At 50.3% G+C, this 24304-nt stretch overlaps 2 protein-coding genes and 1 pseudogene across 3 annotated transcripts in view; all 3 read right to left on the bottom strand.

Moving 5' to 3' along the window:
- Positions 1 to 1656: 1656 nt before the first annotated feature.
- DNAJB13 (DnaJ heat shock protein family (Hsp40) member B13) lies at positions 1657 to 12946 on the bottom strand. Its single transcript, XM_056115928.1, has 8 exons — positions 12820 to 12946; positions 7869 to 7972; positions 6455 to 6616; positions 4621 to 4778; positions 3670 to 3783; positions 2816 to 2929; positions 2440 to 2516; positions 1657 to 1810 (listed from the first exon to the last, which is right to left on the bottom strand). Exons 1-8 carry the CDS (start codon positions 12885 to 12887, stop codon positions 1657 to 1659), a joined length of 951 nt encoding a protein of 316 aa, XP_055971903.1. The 5' UTR covers positions 12888 to 12946.
- Positions 12947 to 13772: 826 nt separating this feature from the next.
- LOC130025607 (uncharacterized) lies at positions 13773 to 13866 on the bottom strand (annotated as a pseudogene).
- Positions 13867 to 20453: 6587 nt separating this feature from the next.
- Positions 20454 to 24304, bottom strand: part of PAAF1 (proteasomal ATPase associated factor 1) — a 41273-nt gene continuing 37422 nt past the window's right edge. The window contains exons 11-12 of one of the 2 annotated variants that reach the window (XM_056115926.1): positions 24050 to 24132; positions 20454 to 20898 (exon numbers count right to left, since the gene is read on the bottom strand). In XM_056115926.1, the coding sequence (XP_055971901.1) occupies positions 20794 to 20898; positions 24050 to 24132 (188 nt within the window). In that variant the 3' untranslated portion in view covers positions 20454 to 20793. Of the gene's footprint in view, positions 20903 to 24049; positions 24133 to 24304 lie in introns of both variants that reach the window. The other variant, XM_056115927.1, reaches the window with a different exon arrangement.

The raw sequence follows: 24304 nt of genomic DNA, 5'->3' as shown, positions 1-24304 counted from the left end.
ACAGGCCTGACTCCTCAGTCTTAAGTACTCACACCTGTAAAATGGGCCCATCATGAGCCCGGCTGTGCCTGGCTCTCAAGGTGGCGCTGAAGATCACTGAGGTGCTAGGAGTCCGACTGGCCTGACCCTGGTGCCCCCTGTGAGATTAGGGGTCTGAGTTCCTACTGCCCTAAGGGAGGTCAGCATCCCTTGGCTTTTACCTGCAGCCCACCAGCTCAGCGCACAATAGTGCCTTGCACCCCTAATTCCAGCTCCTGCCTCAGGGCAGTTGGCCTTACCCCTTCCAGAACGAATCTGAGTAGTTTTGGTTCATGGTGTGAGACTAAGGCTCAGAGAGATGCAGTGACTCACCCAAGGGCACACAGCTGATCCACAGCCTGTCAGTGCCTCTGACTCCCAGGTCACTTTTTTTTTTTTTTTTTTGGTGGGAAGTACACCCACTGATGTTCAAGGGCAACTCCTGGAAGTGCACTAAAAACCATGTGGTGCCTGAATTGAACCCAGGTTGGCCACGTGCAAAGCTATAGCTCTGGCCCGAAACTACTGTAAGGTTTTGACACAGGTGAGCAAATTTATATGAAACCGTGTGCGCTCCCCCCCCCCCCCCCCCCGTGGTACATGCCAGTGTCAGCGTGTTAATGTGTGCAGAGGTGCTTCCTACCACCCTGGTCCAGCTCCATATCTCAAGGGCTGAAGAATGGCAGTGAATCTACCCGGCCCCAACCTAGGGCCCAAACTTAAGCTAATACCATAATCGCTGAGGAGGACCCACGCAAGGTGGGCCCTTGGGGAGCCTTGTCTGACACTCGGGAGCCAATGCAGCTGATCCAGGCTCATCCTCGGCATCCCACATGGTCATTCTCCCCCTACCCCCCCCCCCCAAACAACCCCCCGCTTCCCCGCACGTCCAGCACCGCCAGGAGTGATTCCTGAGTGCAGAGTGACCCAAAAACAAAAAAGTAGCCACCTAATCAGTGCCACCCTTGGACCTGTCCTAGCCCAGACATGAGATTGTCACTGGGCACTGCTGGGGAGGCCAGGTGAGCCACTGGAAGCTGCCTGCCTCCTGCAGGCCAGTGATACTGGGCCCTGAGCCCTGAGTCAGTTCACCAAGCACATCCCTCCCCACACACCATCCTCACCCACAGCCTGAGAAGGGCCATCAGAGTTTCTGCCTCACTGACCACCTGCCTAGAGGCCGCCCAGGCCTCCAAGGTAGAGAGCTAGGCCTGGGTTGCCGTGAGCTGGCAGTGGGTGGGACTTCGTCCCTGGGCCCCAGGACTGTCCCTGTGGCTCCTCTTAAATGGGACATTGGCACACGCAGGAGACTGTCACTGCCGAGACCGTGGGTCGAGAGAAATCTGAGCTTAGGGACCCTCCAGGTCACACTGGAATGAGGGGGAGACTCGAGCCCTCGACCTCCCTATATGCCCACAGCAGCAGCAGCACAGGGACCAGGCGCTCAGCATGGGGTCTCTAACACACACCCCCCCAGCTCCACCTCTCTCCCCCACAAACACTGCTGGGCGCAACCAGGGGCCAGGAAATGAATCTTTATTGTGACCCGTAGAAGGTCCAAGTGTCGCCCCTCACGCCCCCCAGGCTGGGTGGGGGCATAAGGGGTCCCCGCCTCCTTCCCCCCCGCCCCCCGCCCCGCTAGGTCAGCAGAGCCTGACGCAGCAGCTGCTTCTTCTGCGGAGTGAGGCGGGTGGGAAACTGGATGTCGAAGAAGATGAAGAGGTCCCCCTTCTTGGTGGGGTCCTCGGGCAACGGCATGCCTTCATCCGGTACCCTCTTGAAGTACTTGGGACTGAAACGGGGAGGCCAAGAGCAGAGACCTCAGAGGCTCAGAGCACAGTAGCAGCGGGGACAGATTCTGAGCCAGGGACACACTCATGGCCTCCCCCAGCGACAGGCTAAGCAGCCCGATGCCTAGGAAAGGGGCCTGTCCGGCACACCTGGCTTTCACCTGGCCCAGCTGCATTAAACCTCTGGGGAGGCTCAGGAGACACTGCATTCCCAGGGAAGGGCAGGAGTGACGGCTCGCCAGGCTCACGCAGGAGCTAAGCTGAATCCCTGGCAGAGTGAGAGTTAGCGCACTGGGTGCCTCCCAAGAGGCTCTCTGGTGACGGGAGACGGCCAACCCACCCACACTTGGTCTGACTGAGCCCTGCCAGCCTGCCCCTGGAACCATCTCCCATCCCCAGAGGGCCCTTCCTGGGAGGGATTCGGGCCTCATAACTTGCTTTCCCCAGTGCTGTGGAGCAGACGGCAACAGACTGTGGCACTGAGGGGCTTCTCTCAGGGGATGCTCCGTCTGTCCGGGAAAGACAGCTCTCAACACGGCCAGTCCCCTCCTCGCCCTGGCAGCCACCCCAGGACCCCACACATATACTCTGAGCCCAGCCCCTGTGGCCAGACCCCCACGGCTGGACTCACTGGACGATGTCGTTGATGGGGATGTTGAGCAGACGGTCATCCAAGGTCTTCACCTCCACGGTGCAGCAGGTCAGGGCCTGGGGGCAGGAGAAGCAAAGGGCTTGGTGGTGGGGGAAGGTCCTGGTTATCCAGACAAAAGTAGCTCCAGGGCAGCCCAAGGATTAAAGGGGTGGGGCACCCTCTGCCTCAGGGGCACCCGGTGGGAAAGACGCATGTGGGTGGGAGGAGGCACAGGGCTTTGTGGGACCAGAGGAAAGACCTCCAGACCCCCAGTAGTGTGGGCCTAAGAGGGGGCTGTCAGACGGCACAGGAGGAAGTGTAGCCCAGGTTGGCTGCCCGTGGGCGGGGCGGGGGGCAGGGGGGTCGAGGCGCGCACCTTGCCCAAGGGGATGGGGTACACGAAGAAGAGGTTGTCGTTCTCCCTGCGGAAGCGCGGGTGCAACTTCTCCTTCACGATGAAGATGATGTCAGCGGGGATGATGTTGGGGCCCTGAGCAGGGAGGAAGGACTCACTGGCCACGCAACCATGGCCAAGCTCCCGCCTCCACGGCCCTGCATCCTCCAAGGAATGATGAGGCGTTAGATCGGGGGGAAGGCATCTGTCTTGCATGCAGCCAACCCCAGTTCCGTCCCGGGCATGACCTGGTCCCCAAACACAGAGGTGGGAATGGTCCTCAAGTTCCACCAGGTGTGACCCAAGCTGCCCACCCCCCAGCAAAAACGAGAGGAATCTAGAAGCAAGACAGAGAAGGGGGAGGAGGAGGAGGAGATATTCTCAGGTTGGTCTCCACTGAGAAGCTTCCCATCCCCAACCCCAATCCGCCCCAGCCCCACCGCCCCATGCAGAGTGAGAGTGAAGCCAGAGCCCCCAGTCAGGTGTACACCAAGCTTCATCAGCACCCCAGAACTCTGCTGAAGGATTTGGAGCGCCAAGGCCTAAACCCAGGCCACCTGCATGTAAGACCGGCTCCCTGCCCACTGCACTACCTCTCAAGTCCCTCTTTTTAGCTCTTCCCTCCCTAGGCCTCAGTTTCCCACTCTGCCGAATGGGGAGAAGCCCCGGGGCTGCCTGGTTACAGAGGCATGTGTGCTATCTCCTGGAAGGGACTTTAGGTGTCTACCCCTCCCCCCCCACGCAGGTGGGCTCCCTCCCACATGGGGGGTCCACAGGCTCATGTCCTTCCCTTCAGTTCCCCGCCCGGTGCCTCCAGGTGTCAGCCCCCTCGCCACCTGGTCCCCTTCCTTCTCGAAGGTGATGCGGGTGCCCTGCCTCCAGCCAGGCTTCACGTCGATGGTGAGGATCTTGTCCTTGATGGTGGAGGAGTACCCATCCTCATTCAGCACCTGCGCAGCAGGGAGGAGGCCGGCTTTCCCAGCTGCTCTGAGGACCCCCCTCACGGGGTCCCTCCACTATGGGGATATACTGTCGCCTGCCAGGCTCAAGCCATGGGATTCCGGGAGGGTGGGACATGACTGGGGAATTGGAGCTGAGGGCCCAGGCAGTTGAGTAGATCAAACTCAATTGCTCCAGCCTTGGGAACCAAGTGGGCGAGGGCACTGAGCGGGAGACCATGGAGGCCTCTTATCCCCAAGCACTGCAGATGGTGTCCTCTGTCTGTCCCCCGGCGAGGGCCACCAGCCATGCAAACCAGGGTCGCAGCTGGGTTCTCCTGGGTTAGGCAATGGGTGTGTGTGTGTGTGTGTGTGTGTGTGTGTGTGTGTGTGTGTGGTGGTCGGGGGTGGGAGCTTGTGCTTATGGGTTACTGGTCCCTTGATGCTGGCCCATTCCACAGAGGGTCTTCCTCATCCTGCCCCCCTTGGAACTGCGTTCCCAGCCCCCCTCCCAGCCCACACTGCTCCTTCTTCCTCCTGAAGCTACACCAGAGGAAACCCCAGAGGTGAGATGTGGTCCGGTCCAGCTGGAACGTCCCATGAGGGACCTGGAGAGCTGAGAGGGTGAGATTCTGATTCCAGCATCAGAGGGGTCCTTAGGAGAGAAATGAGCTAATACCTTCAGTTCCCCCTTCCAGCCTTGAGGCATCTAGAATTACACAAAGGATCACTGGCTCCCTGATTCCTCAGAGACTATGGCGGAGGGTATTCAGGGCTGGTATCCAGGAGGGTCTCGCTGGGGGGGTGGGGTACTTGTGGGTTCCCAGAAGCAGCAAGGGAAGGGCTCACCCTTCGGGAGATCTTAATTTTCTTGGTGCAGCCAAAGAATAAGTCCTCCAGGGATAGGTAGAGGTCTCTTTCAATGGAGGGGTCCTGTTTCTTGACCCCTCGACCCCGGAGTCCCCCAAAATTTAGGTCTACCTCCTTCCCTTCTTCATCATAAAATTCTGCAGGAAGTGGGAAGAGAGGAGGAAGAGAACTGTCAGCGCGGATACTGAACAGCACAAATACCACACACACACACACACACACACACACACACACACACACACACACACCTCCTTGTGCCAAAAACACTGTTTGGCGTGGCCAAGAAGTTGTCCTGAACAGCAGCCCCGATGATCACCATCCTGACACTCCCGACTGCTGCGTCCCCTCTTGCCTCCATCCTCCCCCATCCTTTGGGGTACGCCCTCCCCATTGGCTTCCTGGGCAGAGAGGGGTGCCCTCTGGTGGAGGTAACTGGTAGTGCCAACATGACTCAACTTTTTTGTTTGTTTTCGCTTTTGTTTATGAGACACAGCTGGCCATGCTCATGACTGGCTCTGCACTCAGGAATCACTCCTGGCGGTACTTGGGGGTGGTGGTTCGGAGCATATTAGGTGCTTGGGGCCAAACAGCCACATGCAAGGCAAGCGCCCTACTTGCTGTACTCTCTTTCCAACCCCCAACCCCACAAATCCCCTCCACTGACAACTCCACTTTCAGCGGGGTCAGTCCTTCCTACCTCCCCACAGGGCCATCTTCTCCTCCACTGTCCACCCCACAGGATGCCATAAGATGAGGAGGAAGAATTGACCCTTGCCCAGTGTCCGGTGTACTATTTCCACCTCCTCAACTCTATTATCTCCTGGATTCGGAGAAGCCACACGAAACACGCTCCGTCCCACAGCGGGCAAAGCTGTCAAATTGGGATCTGAACCCGGGGCCCTTGGATGATTACAAAGCTCGAGCGTTGGAGAACTGTGCTGCTTGCAGGACCGGAGGCCTTTGTGCCAGCTGTGAGTGAGGGTTAGTGCCGTGGGATGAGACACTGGAATCCCTCAGAGGGCTTCATACTAACGCGGCTTCAGACTAAGTCCCCCTGCGATGGGTCTTTGAGAACCTCGTCCCTCTTGTACTGTTGAACTCACTTACATGTACTTCCTTTCAGTGTACAGATATACCAGCTGTGATACAAGAACCCCGAGGATAGACCAGAGAGAGTATACAGCTGGTAAGGTGCTTGCCTTGCACACAGATGACCTGGGTTCAAATCAGATACCCATTATGTTTCTCTGAGCACTGCCAGGAGTGATCCCTCAGTACCAAACCAGGGGTAAGCCCTAAACACCGCCAAGTGTGGTCCCCCCAAATAAATGAATAAGTAAATAAAAACATTTTGGAGGTCAAAGAGCGATATTGCTCAGTGGTTTGAATGCAAGTATACTGAATTTGAGTCACCTGATTTCATATGATCCCCTGAGCAACACTCAGAGCCACCCCCAAGCACAGGAATGGGAGCATCCCTGGCACACCACCAGCTGTGGCCCAAAAACTGAAAAGAAAAGAAAAATTGGGGCTTGAGAGATAGTACAGCAGCTAAGGACCTTGCTCTGCATGCAGCCACTTAAGTTCAATCCCAGCACACCAGATGGGCTCCCAAGCCCTGCCAGGAGGGACTCCTGAGCACTGAGTCAGGCATAATCCCTGAGCACAGCTGGGTGTGACCCAAAAACAAAAAGAAAAAATACATACATTAAAATTTCCCCTCTTCATTTCCATGCAATGAATTTGTGCATATAAAATGTCTTATAGCCATGTCCTCTCCCCGAAAAGCAAAGGGACAGGCAAGACCTCTCACCGCTGAAGGGGTTGTCGCCCCCGAAGAACTCATGGAAAACCTTCTCAGGGTTGCCGTGGAAGACATAACCCGTCGTCCATGGGGTCTCAGATCCAAATTCCAGAGGAATGCCCCCTTTCAGGCCCTCTTCTCCGAATTTGTCATAGATGGCTCTCTTCACAGCTGTGGACAGGTGTGACCGTGAGCGGGGGTGGGCACAGCGAGGGCCAGGACAGACAAGGGCCGGGAGTCTGCGGCTCTGGGGAGGAAGGAGGCGCAGACTCAGCGCCTTCCATTTCACACGGACACCCTAGAAATGGGGGCTCCATTTCACTCAGGTTGGCCCCAGGTATGGCCCCACAGTCCAGAGAGATGGGAAGGGCTGGGATCTCTGCTGGGGGAGGGACGGGGACTGGACGAGGAACAGAGATGCCGAGGGTCTGGTTCGCCTCCTGGGACCTGGTTGAAGTCACTCATCATTGCTGTAAACAGATTCCTAAGAGCATTGAAATGTTAGAACCTCAGAATTCTAGAGCCTTCCAATTCTAGAACTTTCTGAGACTTCCTAAGAGCTCTGAAGTCTTGAAAACTCAGGCCTGGGGCCCATTTGGTAAGCTTCCAGCCATTCTTTTTACCTGGATCTAGGATTACAGTCTATATTGAATCTATAGAGGATCTACCCTGGATCTAGGATTAGTGTCTACACTGGATCTCGGATGCACACTAGGTCTAGGATTATAGTCTCCACGCTGGATCTACACTGGATCTAGGATTACAGTTTCCACACTGGATCTACAGAGGATCTGGGATGACAGTGTCTACTCTGGATCAAGAGTCTACTCTGGATCTAGGATCTACCCTGGATCTAGGATTATAGCCTCTAAGTGTCTACTCTGGATCTCTAGAGGATCTACCCAGGATCTAGGATTAGTCTCTACCCTGGATCTAGGATTACAGTTTCCACAATGGACCTAGATCACTGGATCTAGGATTACTGTCTCCAGGACCTGCTCCATAAACTCACAGGGATTCCCTTGTGGGCACCAGCCCCTACGAAGGGTGGATACTCAGAGCCCCACCCCCTCATGGTTTTCAGAACAGAAAGATTTCTCCCCTCAGTGCTCTCAGATAGGCCTCTCTCAGCCGCTGGGCCTCAGGAGGCCTTTGGGGAGCGGAGACTTCTCAAGTCAGCACCTGCCTCTGCCGCCTGCCTCCCTTCTGCCCAACAAACCCTAAGGGGAGCGCAGCGGTCAGCCCTGGGCTCGCCAACTCGCCCGAGAGAGGTCATCTTCCTTTCGGTTCCTTTCTCAGTGCCTCAGATGATGAGCAGGAAAGAGAAAGAATTTCTCCTCCGGGCCCCTGGGCAAGCCCAACACCAATGGGGAAGGCAAAGGTAAGGTGGGGACAGACACTGGGGTGGCCACCCACGACTCACGGTCACTCAGGACATCGTAGGCCTCTGCGATCTGCTTGAACGTCTCTGCTGCCATTGGCTCCAGTTTCTTCAGTGGGTGGGTCTTCAGGGCGAGTTTTCGGTACCTGCAGGGGTGAGGATGGTGGGGGCTGACAGCAGCCTGCAGCTCTCGTGCTCTCGGGGTATGTCAGGGTCGTGGGGGTCAGTGCTCAGAGTCTTCGTGGCCAGTCCCCTTTCAAATGTTTCTCTTTGGCCTTGGGGCCACACCTGGCCTGGTGCACTTGGGTCGCTCCTACCTAGCGACCATGCGGAGTTGGGGATGGAACCCCTGGCCCACAGTGCAAGGTAAGTGCCCTCACTCTCTTGCACATCTTCGAGGTAGGGCAGACATTCAGGCTTCTTGGAGGGATTAAGGGCAGGGGGTCAAGGCCACACCGTTGCCTTGCACAAGGCCAACAGGGTCCGGCCCAGGCATCCCATCTCTTCCCTGAACCCGCCAGGAGAGGTCCCTGAGTGCAGAGCCAGGAGTAAGCGCAGAGCACCGCTGGCTGTGGCCCCAGTACAAAACTAAATACATAGAGGCGGGGCCACAGGGCGTGAACAGCCCATGTTCCTCGCTCCAGTCCCATGTCCACATCTGCGCAGCCCCCCTCCCCCCATTTTGTGGCCACGCCTGCTCCTCGGGACCGCTTCACTGGGGGTCTCTGGTGGTGTCAGGGATACAACCGTTGGTACCCAAAGGGCCATATGAGACCAGAGATCAAACCTGGGGTCTCGAGCATGCAAGACATGTGCTCCACCGCTTTGAGCTATCGTCCTGGCCTGACAAACATGGTTCTTCTGAACACTCCAGAAAGACAGCCCAGCGTGTGAGATGCTTGCTTTGCACGCGCCTGTCCCGGGTTCTATTCCCAGCACCCCATATGGAGCCCCAAGCCAGGAGTGCTCCCTGAGTGCAGAGCCAGGAGTTACCCTGAGCACGGCTGAGTGTAATCTCCAAACCAAAAATCACAATCACAATCACAAATCATCCTGTTAATCGTCGATTGCCTCGAGCAGGCCCCAGTAACGTCTCTTTCATCCTATCCCTGAGATTATATTCACGGCTCTTTAGGAGAATGAGACCCATCATTGTTACTGGTATTTGGCATATTTGGTAGGCCACGGGGAGTTTGCCAGACTCTGCCCTGTGGGCAGGCTACATTCGATAGCCTGCAAGTTTGTCCAAAGTAGGAATGAGATAATAAGAAGTCATAAAAAGATGTCCTGATAAGATGTCGTGCAGCCGCAAATGCGGCCGGGCGGTTCTGGGAGCTGGATTTTATAGTCTCTGAGTCTTGGCCGTTGATGGGATTACACGGCGCCAGGGGTCCAGGTGGTGGGTGTGACCCCCGCCTACTGGAATTTGGAGGATCTGGGTGGAGGATGCTCGACTCCAATCCGAGTAGGCTTGGAGGTCTCGGCCCCGGAACCCGAGTGGCTTTGTCCCTCTGCCAGTACCTTCATGTGTGCGGAGAGTGGTCTCAGCATGGTGGTGGCTGGTCCTGGAGGTCTTTGGCTGCCGGAGCCCTGGTCAGGGCGGGGAGGAAAGCTCAACCCGCTCCCCTCCAAGGGGCCCCGGCGGCGAGGACAGTCAGGCGAGGGGGCAGGAGACTGCACTGTTCTCTTCCAGGAGCTGGTTTTTATAGCTGGTTTTTATAAACCAAAAATAACCAAAACAAACAGCCTTTCTAGAACTTGGCTGCGAATGATCACTAGACACTTTGACATTCATCACCTCAGAGGAACCTCATTCAATACCACAGCAAGCACCTGAGGAGCAGGAGCTGGGTCTCAGAGAGGTTTTAGCCCTGTCACAGAGCTCACAAGAAGAGCTTGGATTCAGACTTGGATCTTTCCAGGATTTAAATTTGGCTTCCACTGAGGCTAGGAAGATGGCTTAGAGGGTTAAAGTGTATGCCAGACTCACACAATGTTTCGGGTTTGGTCCCTGGCACAACATAGGCCCAGAACTTCCGGGAAGAGCCTCCCCACTCTAATTTTGACTTGGGCAGGCAAGATCCATGGGCTGAGCACATGCTCTGCATGCAGCAGACCTGGGTTCAAATCTCAACAACATGCAGTACCCTGAGTACCACTGCCCCAAATCCCAAATCTAAAAACACAAAAGTTGGGGGGTTATATTTCTGTATTACAACTGCCCCCACTCCTGTTGGTCTTTCCCTACAGGTGTCTCATCGGCCAGACGCCTGAAGAGCAGACGCCACATGCCATCCTGAATTGTTCCCTAATTGATTCAGGGTCTGTATCTTTGATTCATTTATTTTGGTGTTTGGGTCACACCCCACAAAACTCAGGAGACCAAATGATACGGGGGGTGGGACCCAGAGTCCCCCACACAAAGCTGTGCTCCAGGCTGGGGCATCTCCCCAGCCCCATGAGTTTGTAAATTGTTTGGCCCCACGAGTTTGTAAATTGTTCTTCCAATACCTTTGTAGACTCCACATACCCCTTTCAGGATCTGGCAAGTCAGCATCTGAGATCTATGAGAGGTTTGCCGGCTGATTCATTCCCGGAATCAAAGATCACCGTGTTCACTCCAGCACCAAAGACGAGGCCTTGGCCCTTCCCCAGCTACCTTCCAGGCATATCACTCCCACTGACCTTGACTCCTTTTTGGCCCAAGGTAACTTAAAACCTGCTCAGCCTCTCAAGGCGCAGTTCTACTCCAGTCTCACCAGAGACATTAGGGTCCCCTCGGAGTGCACCCCAATAAACTTCTCCTGATTCTTCACTTTACTTTTCTCTGTCCCTCTGTCTGCGCCGGGCAGGGTCCTCAACCTATCGGTCTAATATGAGCGCAGGCATGAGGTCTAATACAGTTGCATGGCTTTGCGATGATAAAGATGATCCGTTCACCTCAGAGAGGTTGTGAAGATTAAAGCCATGACTGTCTTTGCACAATCGACAGGTGGCTTTATGATCCCAGCCAGCCTTACTGGGACCCGAAACGGTGGCCCTTTACTCTCCAATAGGCCAATTATTGCTCCTTCCAATATAACACTCGCAGCACCCTTTGTAACATTTACTTCACCTGTTGGCCTTATTCAACATCTTTGTATTTAACAAAATTAAGCAGCATGTCAGAGTCAATTATATTTCCAGCTGCTACCACCACACCTAGACCTAGACCATAGTGCAGCTACTCAATAAATATTTATCAAAGAATATTTCTATTTTTTATTTCTTTTTTAGATTTTTGGACCATATCTGGTTATGTTCCAGGTTTCCTCTGCTTTCAGGGATCACTCCTGGTAGGCTTGGGGGATCATAGGGAGTGCAGGAGATCAAGTTCAGGTCGAGTGCCTGCAAGGCAGGCATCTTACCCACTCTGGCCCCAGCTCTCTGGCCCCACAAATACTTCCATTTTCTAAAGAAGAATTAAAATTTCATTTTCTAAAAAATTGTACTGACTACTGTGAATACCATCCTAGACTTTCTTAGAAACAAAACACAGTCCACAGTCCTTGTTGGAAGTATTCAGAAATATAGTATTGAGGTAGGCAGGTAGACAGGAAAAGGCCCTTGACAATGAAACTTGGATTAACAAAGTTTCATGGAAGAAGAATTCTAGGACTGATCCACCTTGTGGATATAGAAAACAAAGACCTGATAAGACTATCGGCAGACCCTGAGGATATAGGCCTCCTCCCCATGAAGTTCCTCTTTTTGAAAATCCTGACCTCCATTTTAATCCGGTTAACTTCAGTGATTCAGCCCAAAGAAGACCATCACCGCTCCCAACCTCCCTGATAACCTCCTTAGCAACGGACTTTTACCTGGGAAGAAGCCCCACGTGGGGCCAGGCTGGAGAAACCCTATAAAGGCCACCTTGAACAAAGGAAGGGCGCACATATGCTGCCCGAGCCCATGTATGTTTGCGCCCACGTGGCCGAGCACATGTGGTGCCCGAGCACATGTGTCGCCCGCATCTCCTCTCTTGAGATGTGTGTTTTCATGCTTTCGTGTCTAATGCTAGGATGTGTGTTGGAGCTCTCTCTCCGTCCTTGGAGAAGCCTGTGTTCTCTTTTACTCTCTCTCTCTCTCTCTCTCTCTCTCTCTCTCTCTCTCTCTCTCTCTCTCTCTCTCTCTCTCTCTCTCCCTCCACACCTTAAAAATCCTCCAAATAAAATCTATTTATTTCACTGCTTGTCTACTCCTGAAATTCCTTTCTGAGAGACCAGGACCCAGTAATCCTGGGTCCCAGGTGGCAGAGGCGGTTGGGGAGAAAGTGACCATCTTTCTTCTCCCTGCTTCACATGAGTCACCCGTGGGGCCCACCGACATCAGTATCAATACATTCAACATCATACAATACATTCAACATCAAAAACTCAGATCAGGGGCTGAAGAGATAGTACAGTGGGGAGGGCGCTTTGCCTTGAATGTGACTAACCAGTATTTGATCCCTAGCATTACCTATGATCCCTTGAGCATTACTGAGAGTGATGCCTGAGCACCGCTGGGTGTAACCCCCAAACAAAACTAAACAAAAAAAGCCAGGTGACTGCTAGCACGGAACTGTAAAACATCCATCTGGCCAGGTCATTCTCCCATTTATCTTTCTTTTTTCTTTCTTCTGGTGCTGGGGATTGAACCTAGGGCCTCACATATGCCAGACCGAAAATCTACCACTAAACTATTCCCACGGCTCACTTTATAACCTTTCAATTCTCCATAATACACAGGATAAAGTTCAAATGCCTCATTTGTCCCTACTTCAGTTCCATGAAGACCAGAGCATCCGGGAATCAGAGAACAAAGGGGAAAAGGACGAGGGATTTGGACAAGGACAAGACTCAGCCCAAAGCCGGAAGATATGCAAAAGAGATAGGAACATGGCTTAGAGTTTGGATAAAAGGGCAGGGCCCTCCCAGCTCAGCCCTAAAGCAGTACTTCCATGCCAACTTACGCCCTCTTGATCTGGATATCGTTTGCATTGCAAGAGATCTTGAGGACAGCATAATAATCCTGACCCATGGCTGGCCAGCTGACAGTTCAGAGCATCCAGACTCCCTGCAGGGCTGTTAGTCCGCATTCCTTGGTTGCTCCTAACAACTGCACTGGGGCATTCTGGGAAGTGTAGTCCTTCCTGCCTAGTCAACTAGTGGCCTCAGCTCTGTCCCAGGAACTGATGAAGTATCAGGCTGCTGTCTCTTACGTGGGACTTAGAAGATACACAGCAAGGGAGCAACAAAGACACAACGGCGACATAAAGGCGGAGGAATCCACACGACTGAATTGAAGGGGGTGGGGGGCTTGGGTTCCTTGTGGGAGGAAGTACTCTGGTGATGGATGTGGTCTTGAAATTATGTCCGTGAGAAACCTTTATTAATAGTATTGTAAGCCAAAAAATAAATAATTTTTAAAAATTTAAAAAGGAACATCAGACTGAATCTCTGACCCTATAAAAGGTTATTTAACTCAGAGTGACGTTGTCTGTATGAACTGGAGAGTTTTAAAGAACAACCAGTTTCGATTAAGTGTTTTTATCTTATTTTATTATTTATTTGCTTTTTTTTTATTTGGGGGCCACACCCAGTAGTGCTCAGGGATCATTCCGTACAGGATGCTGAAAATTGAACCCAGATCTGCCCCATGCCCAGGAAGCACCTTAACTGCTGTTTTATTTATTTTTTATTGTAATGAATCATCGTGAGATACCGTTACAGACTTACAAATTTTCGTGATTAAAAAATATGGAATGCTGGGGCTGGAGCAGGTAGGGCATTTGCCTTGCACGCGGTCGACCTGGGTTTGATTCTCGGCATTCCATATGGTCCCCTGAGCACCGCCAGGAGTGATTCCTGAGTGCAGAGCCAGGAGTAACCCCTGAGCATCGCCAGGTGTGATGCAAAAAGGAAAAAAAATATGGAATGCTTCTCATCTTTGTGCAGGATCCATGCTAATCTTCTCTGTATCGTTCCAATTTTAGTATGTGTGCTGCTGAAGCAAGCACTTAACTGCTTTTTTATGTCTCCAGTCCCTAATCAGGAGTTTCTAAAATTAGATTTATAAATATGTTTATCTTCGAATAGATGTTCCAAGAATTTTTAAAGGCAATGCCAAAATGGGGGCATAGTGATAGTACAGCGGATAGGGCATTTGCCTGGTACGTGGCTGACCTGGGTTTGATACTCAGGACCTCATATGGTCTCCAGAGCCCGCCAGAAGTGACTCCTGAGTGCAGAGTGGGAGTAAGCACACAGGGTGTGGCTCAAAACCAAAATAAAAAACAAACAAAAAGGATAATGCCACGTTTCTGTCTACTCTGCCCCTGGTATCCCCTACAATTAACATCTTACATGAGTATGGCACATTTTCTCAAATAAAACCAATATTGCCACATCATTAATATTTCAGGGAAGGGGGAAACACCAGAAGGTGCTCAGGACTGACTTCTGGCTCTGCACTCAGGGCTCACTCCTGGCAGTGCTCTGGGGATCATATGTGGTACTGGGGATTGAAGCCAGGACTACCATGTTTGAGCCAAGCCCCCTCCTTGCTGTACTATCTCTCCAGCCTGATATCTCTCTGCATTCTAAACCTCAACTAATTGTGGACAGAGAAGCTGTCCCTTTAAGGACATTTCTCAGTGACAGCATGATGGCGCATCAGTGTCTGAAATATTTAAGGACTTTCTCCGGGCCCTTTGAAACCGCGCTATTTCAGAGGCAGGCCTGCTGTCAGAGAGCTCTTCCATACTATTTGAGGCAAATGGCCTTTATGTCTATTAGAAGACAAAACACTTTCCAAGTTGGGAGAATCAATTGAAGTTAAGAAATCAAAGAAAGCTAAAAATAAGACAGGTCTTCGATGAATTGCGTGGTCAGAAGTGACCATCTTGATGCTGTTTTCCATTTCAGTGAGTTTACTGAATGGTCAAACTTTTATTTTTTTTCCATAAATAAGATGATTATTATCATTTGATTTGGGGGCTACACCCTGTGGGGCTCAGAGCTTACTCTTGGCTCTGTGCTCAGGGGTCACTCCTGGTGGGGCTCAGGGGACCATATGGAGTACTGGGGGGACTGAATCTGGGTTGGGCATGTGCATGGTAAACACTTGACCTTCAGTACTATCTCTCCAGCCCCTGATGCTTTTTTCCCCAATTTTTTTCTCTTTATTGAGGTACTGTGATTTACAATACTGTCAATGATGGTTTTGTGAAGACACCATTGCAATACCATATCCCCATCAGAGTTCCTGCATCCTAGGAGTAACCACGAATATTCCTAGGACCTACTGGGAGTGACCCCAACCCCCTTAAAAGTACTACCAGGGTCCCACAGGCCCCTTTCAACTCCCCCGCCCCCGCACACATTCAATTCTACAGACCAACTCTCCAGTTCTCTTTCATTTTTTTCTTCTTGAAAGTAACAATAATTTACAAGGGTGTAAATGTTTTGTATTTTTGGCACACAATGATACTGCATCACAACCTACCATTAAAGTGTCAATATCCTTCCGCTGCCTTCCACAGGTCCTTCCTGTTTCCGTGGATGCCCCCACCCACCCCAGGTAACCCCAGTTCTCTGGTCAGTCTAAGGGTTTCCAACAGGATGCTTCTACAATGTAGGGTCTCTTGGGGAAGGAGGGGAGCTAACCAATGAGGATACAACAAACTCAGTTTTCTTCTATAAATTGACCTATATTCCAGAAATATCAGCCATGAAAGAGGGAAATGAGGACCTTTTCCAGAGTGGAGGCGACACAACACATTGTGCAACCTTTGGTTAGAGTGTGGACCACAGGCGAGCGGGATTACCCAGGAAACTGTTCCCAGATGTGGCTCTGTGGAAGAGCATCTGTCTTGTAGGGTGAGACTCTTGGTTGGTTCAATCCCCGCCACCACAAAAGTAAAAACATTGTTGGGGCATCTGGCAAAATAGAAATGAGGCCTGCAGACAGGATGCAAGTACAGGATCAGGCTGATTCCCCTATTCTGACAGGCTGGGTTATGCAGGAGCGTCCTTGACATTAGCAAAAAGTGTACTGAAGGCTTTAAAGATAAGGGCCCAGAGACAGTACAGTGGGTAGGGAGCTTTCCTTGCACGCAGCTGACTTGGGTTCAATCTCTGGCACCACGTTTCTCTGAGCCTCACCAGGAGAAACTTCTGAGCAGCCAGCCGTGGTCCAAAAATAAAAACAAGTGCAAATCACTTCAAGAGGGTCGGAGAAACTGTGCGGGTCAAACACTTGCCATGAATATGTCTAACCTGGTTTGAATCCCCAGAACTGGACCATACATGGTCGCTGCCAGGAGTGATCCCAGAGCACAGAGCCACGAATACTCCTAGGAACTACCGGGAGTGGGCCCAACCCCCTTAAAATGTACTACAAGGCATAAAGTAGAAAATATTTAAAATATCTCGACCAGGAGATTTGTTCACAAGAAAGTAGCTTTATGTTGCAAAGCTCTGTGAGAACTGGGCTGGGGAGAGAGCTCGGCAGCTCATCCCGAAAAATAGAGGCACATCTCTCAGGAGGCCTCCAGGGGGCATCCGAGAGCCAAGTAACAAGGGGGCACGTCTGCAGCCTGTGAAACTGCGGAGGGGCTGGTCCACCTTCCTACCCAGAATGCACTTCTCAGCCCTCACTGGAAGGAGATAAAGAGCAGAGACAGCCATTGTCTGCTGCGAACTGCTCTTCACAGCCTACTGAGCTGGGTGCACCTGAGAGCCAGTCCCTGCTCCGTCGTTTTGGGTCTGGACTTCAGGGAAGGTGCCATGGGGCACTGCATGGTAAGCAGAATATCAACTCTTAAGACCTTGGGAGTACACATCATACAGACACTGTTGGATATTAACCCCAGGTGTTTCAGGCTTCATCAGTGAATCGCCCCCTTTCCTCCTCCCAGAGAAGCTTACCATGCTCTTGCTAGCACCCCTAATTTAAAGTTTATCTTTAACCTTTCCTTTGTATTTTACCTCTCATTGTCACAGTTCCCCAAGTCAGTCTTCATTACTTATAAGCCCAAACTTTCTGGACTTTGTATTTGCAGTGATTTGTATTTGAAGTCCTGTGTATTTGTACTTGCTTTTCTATTTCCCCTATAGTCTTTTTTTATGTTTTACTATAGAGTAATGTTCTTTGGTTAAACACAGACTATTAATGCTATGCTCCTAATATTTGAGAGTTGATTGATTCTGAAATATATCTACTCCTGGTCATTCGTCTTAAGTACTTGACTCAGGCTTCAGTTGCTGTAGTTCCTAACAACCCCAAAGGGAGATCCTGCCATGGCATTGGGATGGACCCAGGGCGAGTAGTGAAGCTATCCCACATCGAAATGGGACAGTCTAGAAAGCATAAATGCATGGTCTTGATGCAAGCTGTTATGACTTAAGAGACAGGACCTCCATGGGGAAGGACAAGCTGAACTGGACTGAGGAGACTTAGTCTGGGATTTATGGTAAAAGCCTTGTTGCTCTCAGAGCCCAGAGAACTAAGTGTTGGGATCTTTGTCTCTATTGTGCTTATCCAAACAAGTGCAAGTATTGATAAGAAGTAACTTAATTGTTTAATATATACAACTAAAAGGAAAGACAAAAGCAATGCAGATGTCCCTAGGAGACAGAGTGTCTCCTTGAGTTAATTTCCCCAAGAGAATTGCCTCTGCCAAATGTTTTATCTCTGTAAATGACCCATCACACCTATGCCCTTAGCTCGACCCCTCTCAGATGTTCTATAAATAAGCTGGCAGTTCTGCATTAAATGGGCGATTTTTCCCCAGCAGGTTGTGGTACCCTGTCTCTTTGTCTCTCTGCTGGGGAGGTCTGGGGAAGACAGGAGGCGGCTCTCGCTGAATGCATGGGGCAGCACCCCCACACTTGTGAATACACTGACTTACCTAACAAGTTACAGTATTTTATTTCCAAAATTGGGTTTAGGCACAAATAACAGAGTAAAAAGTAAAGTAAAGTAAAGGCCCTCCCATTGATCATCGATTTGCTCGAGCGAGCCCAGTAACGTCTCCATTAGAGACTTCGTTGTTACTGTGTCTGGCATCTCGAATACGTCCCGGGGAGCTTGCCAGGCTCTGCCGTGCGGGCGAGAGACTCTCGGTAGCTTGCCGGGCTCTCCGAGAGGGGCGGAGGAATCGAACTCGGGTCGGCCATGTTGGCTGCGTGCAAGGCAAGCGCCCTACTGCTGTGCTATCGCTCCAGCCCAGAAAACAATAGAAAATGGGTCTCATGGATGCAATGGCAATGGAAAACAGCTATCCCAGGATCTACACCAGTTCTGTGAATTTGCTTACAACCTCCCTCATCCTGGTATTGTGTTTTAATTTCTGGTTTGGGACCATCCTCAGGAGTGTTTGGGGGACCCTGTGTTTGTTGTCAGGGATTGGACCCACTGCAAAGCGCGTGCTCCTGGTCATTGAGGCACCTTCCTTAGCCCCTCATCTTGTCTTTTTTCTTGGTTTATTTTGGCCACACCCAGCAATGCTGGGGTTACTCCTGGCTCTGCACTCAGGAATTACTCTTGACAATGCTTGGGGGACCATAAGGGATGCCAGGGATTGATCCCTGATCAGCTGCTTGCAAGGCACGTCTTACTCTCTGTACTATCTCTCCAGCCCCTCACCCTGTCTTCTTAATCTCATGGTCTAGAGATTTCCCCTCAGCCTCCTACCTCGTAGTCTTTCGACGTTTCTGAGTTCTGGAAGATGTGCCTTCTGGTCTACCTAACCCTGTTACAAATCCCTCCTCAACTGAAACCGCTCTGGTCCTAGAGGTCTCAGAACAGGTCTTGTATTAAAGCAGCAGAGGCCTTGGAGATGGACCAAGTGAATTACAAATCTGGTCATTTCCTGAGCCTGTTTCATTATTGGAAAACAGGAGTAATGCCACTTATTTTTGAAGAGTGTGAGGATTAATTGCATAAATACAGTGCCTAGTACTGGGGGTTATAGAGCTCATGTGTAAGCTTAGTGGGGGCTAGAGTGATGGTAAAGTGAGTAGGACCATATGGGATGCCAGGGATCGGACTTGGATAGGCTGCATGCAAGGCAAGCGACTTACCCACTGTACTATCTCTCTGTCCCCAACAATCCAAATCTCAGCCTACATTACCTGGCTCAAAATACCCTATAAAATAGAAATAATATAAAACTGAAATTGAAAATGAAATAATTTTTCTATTTATAAATTTATGATTTATAAAATAAGTAAAAGTATAAATTATTTATAATTTGTATTTACAAAATTTAATAAACTATAAATCTAAAAATAGAAATAATATAGTATTCACATCCTATTTTAATTGTAATAATAAAATTAGATCAAAATATACTGAGGATCAGAGAGAGGTAGTACAGAGGGTCAAGAGCTCGCCTTGTGTGTGGTTGACTTGGATCAGGCCTCCGGAGCCCATCAGGAGTGATCCCTAAGCACAGAGCCAGGAGAAAGCCAGGAGAAAGCACAGCTAGATGGTGGCCCCAAAACAAACAAACAAAAACACCAAACACATAAAGAGTACTGACAGAAAGAACTCAGAGATAAAAAGTGGAAATAAAGCCATGGAATGTTATGAATCCCCTTTTGTATTTAAGAGGAAGAGGTGACGTGTCATTCCCTTACTCAGACCCCTTCCATGGTTCCTTGCAGCTAACCAAGCAAAGTTCGGGCTCTGTACCTGGCACTGAGAGGTCACTAACTGGTGCCTGCCAACGTTTCCAGCCTCTTCTGCCATAGCCCAGCCTTGGCAATCTGGGAGTCCAGGACTCCAGTTGTGACTGAAGTGCTTCTACCATCTCTTCCTCTAGGTTTCAAACGTTAGCAGGCAGGAGAACCACCTGGGAGACTGTTAAACTACAGATGCTGGTCTCAGTCATGGGCTATTTGGGGGTGGGGGTGGGGTCACATTGCACAGTGTTGAGAGTCTATTCCTGACTCTGTGCTCAGGAGTGATCCCTGGCTGTGCTGCAGGACCTTATCTGCTGCTGGGGACTAGCACTAGGGTAGACAGGATGCAAGGCCAGTGCCTTCATCCCTGAACTATCTCTTTGGGCTGGTAATAGAATTTCTGATTCGGGTTTTGGAGGCATGTGGGTTCGGGCAAACCAATTTCTAGTTCTAGGGCTAGAGAAATAGTACGAAGGTTAAGGTGCTTGCCCAGCATGAAGCTGGAGCTACTGCAACCCTGGCACTGTGCTTGGCACTGGATAATTGCCTGAGCACTGCCAGGAGTGATCCCTGAGCACAGAGCTAAGTACAGCCCCAGAGCACAACTGGTGTGGTCCCAAAATAAAACAAAAAAACAAAGGAAAAAACAAAAGGAAAATATTTAATTAAAGACAAATACTGGGGGCCAGAGAGATAGTACAGTGGGCAGGGAGCTTGTCTTGTACATGGCCAGTCAGGGTCTGGTCTCTAGCACCCCATTTGGTCCCTGAAGCTTGCCAGCAATGATTCTTGAATCATTACTGACTGCGACTTACTGGATTTGTACTGCACCCCCCGGGCCATCCTATGGCCAGTGTGAAATCCCAGAGAGGAGCTCCATGAAGTCGACAGGCTTTCTGCTGAAGCATATGAAATAAAACTACACAAACCCAGACTCCTCCAAATATATTCCCTTTATTTCCTTCAGAAAACAGGCTTGCGTTTTCTGATGCTTGTAAACATTGAACACAATTGGTGTGAGATGGCTCTAAGCACACGCATTCTTGTTCTGTGCTGTTGGGGTCAATTTAAGAAGCTGGAGCAAAAGCCTGTGTGGGTTTCTCGACTCTCTTCAAAGTAAGTCTTATCATGGAATGATTGTTTCACTGGGGATACAGTATTTGCTTTCTAAAAGTTCTGAAAACTGCCCATGACACAAACAGGCGAAGGTCCCTGGGAAAGACTGATGATGTTTCCGCGGATCAGGCTGATCTTTTTCATTGACCGGATTCTTTTGCTTCCCGGGGTCTAGAGGTCAGACAACTGATAGCGTCGGATAAGACCATCTCGGCTGCATGTGTAGATCTGCTTCTCCCATGTGGCTACCTGGAACACAAGAGTTGCGGCTGTTCCATATAAGAGATACAGGGACCAGAGAGATAGTAAAGGTGTTAAGACACTAGCTACACATGTGGGCCAACCCAGTTCGATTCCCAATACAGGAGTACCACTCTGTGTGATGCCAATTCCCCCGCACCCCTCTCCCCTGCTAGAAAGACTTTTCATTGACCCTCATTATTCCAATGGAGTTGAGAAGTTTTACTGATTCATCTGGTACAAAAGGAATCATTCTGGGGCTGGAGCAATAGCACAGCGGGTAGGGCGTTTGCCTTGCATGCAGCCAACCTAGGTTCAATTCCCAGCATCCCATATGGTCCCCTGAGCACCGCCAGGGGTAATTCCTGAGTGCAGAGCCAGGAATAACCCCTGTGCATTGCCAGGTGTGACCCAAAAAGCAAAAACAAAAAACAACAAAACAAACAAACAAAAGGAATCATACCCACAATGCCTTTTAAAACGACTGGCATACAGTCTGGAGCAATAGTACAGTGAGTAAGGCTCTTGCCTTGCACGCAGGCAACCGGGTGTGATTCCCCAGCATTCCATACCGTCCAAGCCCACCAAAAGTAATTCCTGAGTGCAGAGCCAGGAGTAACCTCTGATCATCGGCTGGGTGTGGAACCAAAACAACAACAACAACAACAAAAAATTAAAAAGGCTGGCATGACTCGGAGTACTAAAACTAAGTGGCCAGGCAGAGAGCAAACCTATTTGTATCAGGTGCAGTTTCATGGAGAGGATCTGGACTCAGGAGGAGATGGCTGGGTATTCTTGAACCTTGTGAAATTTTAATGCAAAGTGCCTCAGTTTTCCTAGGGTAGTTTTTCATTAACTAAAAAAAGTCTGAGGCTCAAAGAAGGCGATGAGCCACTTACTTAGCAGAAATAACAAACTCTAGAGTTAGCCTCATCTCAGGGCTTGCTGACATGTAGTGCATGTTCTCTGGCAGCTTCCTCAAGCTGTCGCGGCTCCAGTTTACTCAGTTTTATTTTATTTTATTTATTATTGACTTTTTTTTTGGGGGGGGCATACCTGGTGGTGCCCAGGGGTTACTCCTGGCTCTGCACTCAGGAATCACTCCTGGAGGGCTCAGGGGACCACATGGGATGTCAGTGGTCTGTACTACTGTACTATTGCTTTGGCCTCAGTTTATTCATTTTAAAAATGTAATGTCATGTTAATCCATTGTATAGGAAGCAATGTAAAAAAAATTTTTTTTTTTTTTTGCTTTTTGGGTCACACCCGGCGATGCTCAGGGGTTACTCTTGGCTCATGCACTCAGGAATTACTCCTGGCGGTGCTCGGGGGACCATATGGGACGCTGGGAATCGAACCTGGGTCGGCCATTTTGGCTGCATGCAAGGCAAACGCCCTACTCGCTGTGCTATTGCTCCAGCCCCGCAATGTAAGAATTTTAAAAAAGAAGTAGATCTAGAGGGTGCGGTGCCGCTGGCAGGTCAACCTATACCCGCAGGATGGGTACATCAGCAGCCTGATGGTGCCTTCAGGCTTTCTGATACCCCAAAATTGCTGCTGTGCTTCTGGCTGGACCCCAATAACTTGGGACCAAGTTTCCCAATAAATAAAATGACTGAAAGTGAGGTATGTGGGAGCCACATGCACAAACCACCTCCAGTTCAGCTATACAAGCTGATTTACTGGCCTTGCTTCAGACACCCATAAATAAATCTCAAGAGATCTAGAGCCACAGTTAATCTCCGGTCCATACAAGGCTGAACAGACGGTTTAAATCAGAGGGGGGCGGGTCAGCCTGGTGCCTGCCCAAGCAGACCTCACCAAGCACAGCTCCTTGCAGCTGCTTGCTTCCACAATCCAAAATTGCCACCATGCCCCCAGCTGGACTCCACTGTCTTAGAATGGACCTTATCAAGATATAATCTGCTGAAAAGCAGGATATGCAGGTTTTGTGACTGAAATCTCCAGGCTTTCTCAGGATTGGGATGGGCTACCTCCCCCCGCTTCCCTCTACTCCCGGAAGCACTGGCAGTCACTCCCATGAACCAACTCCAGCGCCACCATGTAAGCTCTTCTACTGGCTTTGCTTCAGAGACCCATAAATAAATCTTGAAAGAGATCAAAAGCTGCAGAATTTAATCTCAGACCCACGCAAGGCTGAAGAGACCAGGGTAAATGGGACGGGGACAGGACAGCCTGGTGTCTGCCCAAGCAGAACCCTCAGCAGACACGTGCTTCCATAGTCCAAAATAGCCACCATACACCAGCTGGATTTCACTGTCCCAGGACAGGCCTCACCAAGATAAAATCTGCAGAAAATATGGATATGCGGGTTTTGTGACTGAAATTTCCAGGCTTTCTCAGGGTCAGGATGGACTACCTCCTCCCACCTTCCTGTACTTCTAGAAGCTTCAGCAGTCACGTCCGAACCGCAAAGCTGCCACACAATTAAAACAGCTACTCCAGCCTTACCTTTCCAATAAAAAATACTGAATGCCCTGAACACACACAATAACCTCTTAGTACCTGCGCTGCAAAACACAATGCACAGGGAGAGAGAGGGAGAGAGAGGGAGAGAGAGAGAGAGAGAGAGAGAGAGAGAGAGAGAGAGAGAGAGAGAGAGAACGGGTGTTGGGGGTGGCAGTGGGGAAACTGGGGAAATTGGTGGTAGGAAATGAACACTGGTGGAGGGATGGGTGTTGGATCAATGTATGACTGAAACCTAATCACGAACCGCTTTGTAATGATCTATCTCGCGGATATTCAATTAAAAAAAATTTTTTTTAAAGGAAGTAAATCTATAAAGATTTGTCTAAAAAGAGCACCAGGATGCTAATTTGAAAAAAAGTCAGGTGGGCCAGAGAGATAGTACAGAGGGTAAAGGTAAGAGTGACAGTTAATAGTTATAGAGTATTTTAAATTTACAAAGAGCTCTCATATGCCTTTCCTCACTTATCATCTCCTTTTTACAGATGGACTGACAGAACAGGAAAGTGAAATGATTCTTCGTGTTTCTGGAGCGAGTGATGAAATTGCATGGAACTCCAAATTCTGAACCTCGCATCCCCCTATTTTATCACCTCTAATGATGACCAAGTATTCAGCCCGGGCCTCTCAAAGCCCTGGACCCTGGGTGATACTCCCCCAGGCCTGTACCTTGTACACAGGGTCACAGTCAGCCCCAGTGAGCTCAGTGACATAGTCTAGGTCCTGCTGGACAATGAAACAGCTTCCATCACCTAAAAGGTAGAAAGAAAAATTTAGGTAACTGAAAACTACATAAAGAAATTAAAAGGAATTCAATACTTTGATTTATTTCTATATATCATCAGCCTAAAGAATATTGTACATTACAGAGGGTAAGGCTTATCTTGCAAGAGGCTGACCTGGGTTCAATCCCAAGCACTCCAT

The sequence above is a fragment of the Sorex fumeus genome, unplaced genomic scaffold, assembly GCF_029834395.1.
Source record: "Sorex fumeus unplaced genomic scaffold, SorFum_2.1 ptg000030l, whole genome shotgun sequence".
NCBI classification, from domain to species: Eukaryota; Metazoa; Chordata; class Mammalia; order Eulipotyphla; family Soricidae; genus Sorex; species Sorex fumeus.
Note: the sequence above shows the minus strand (reverse complement) of the source record. Positions and strands in the feature narration are given on the sequence as shown.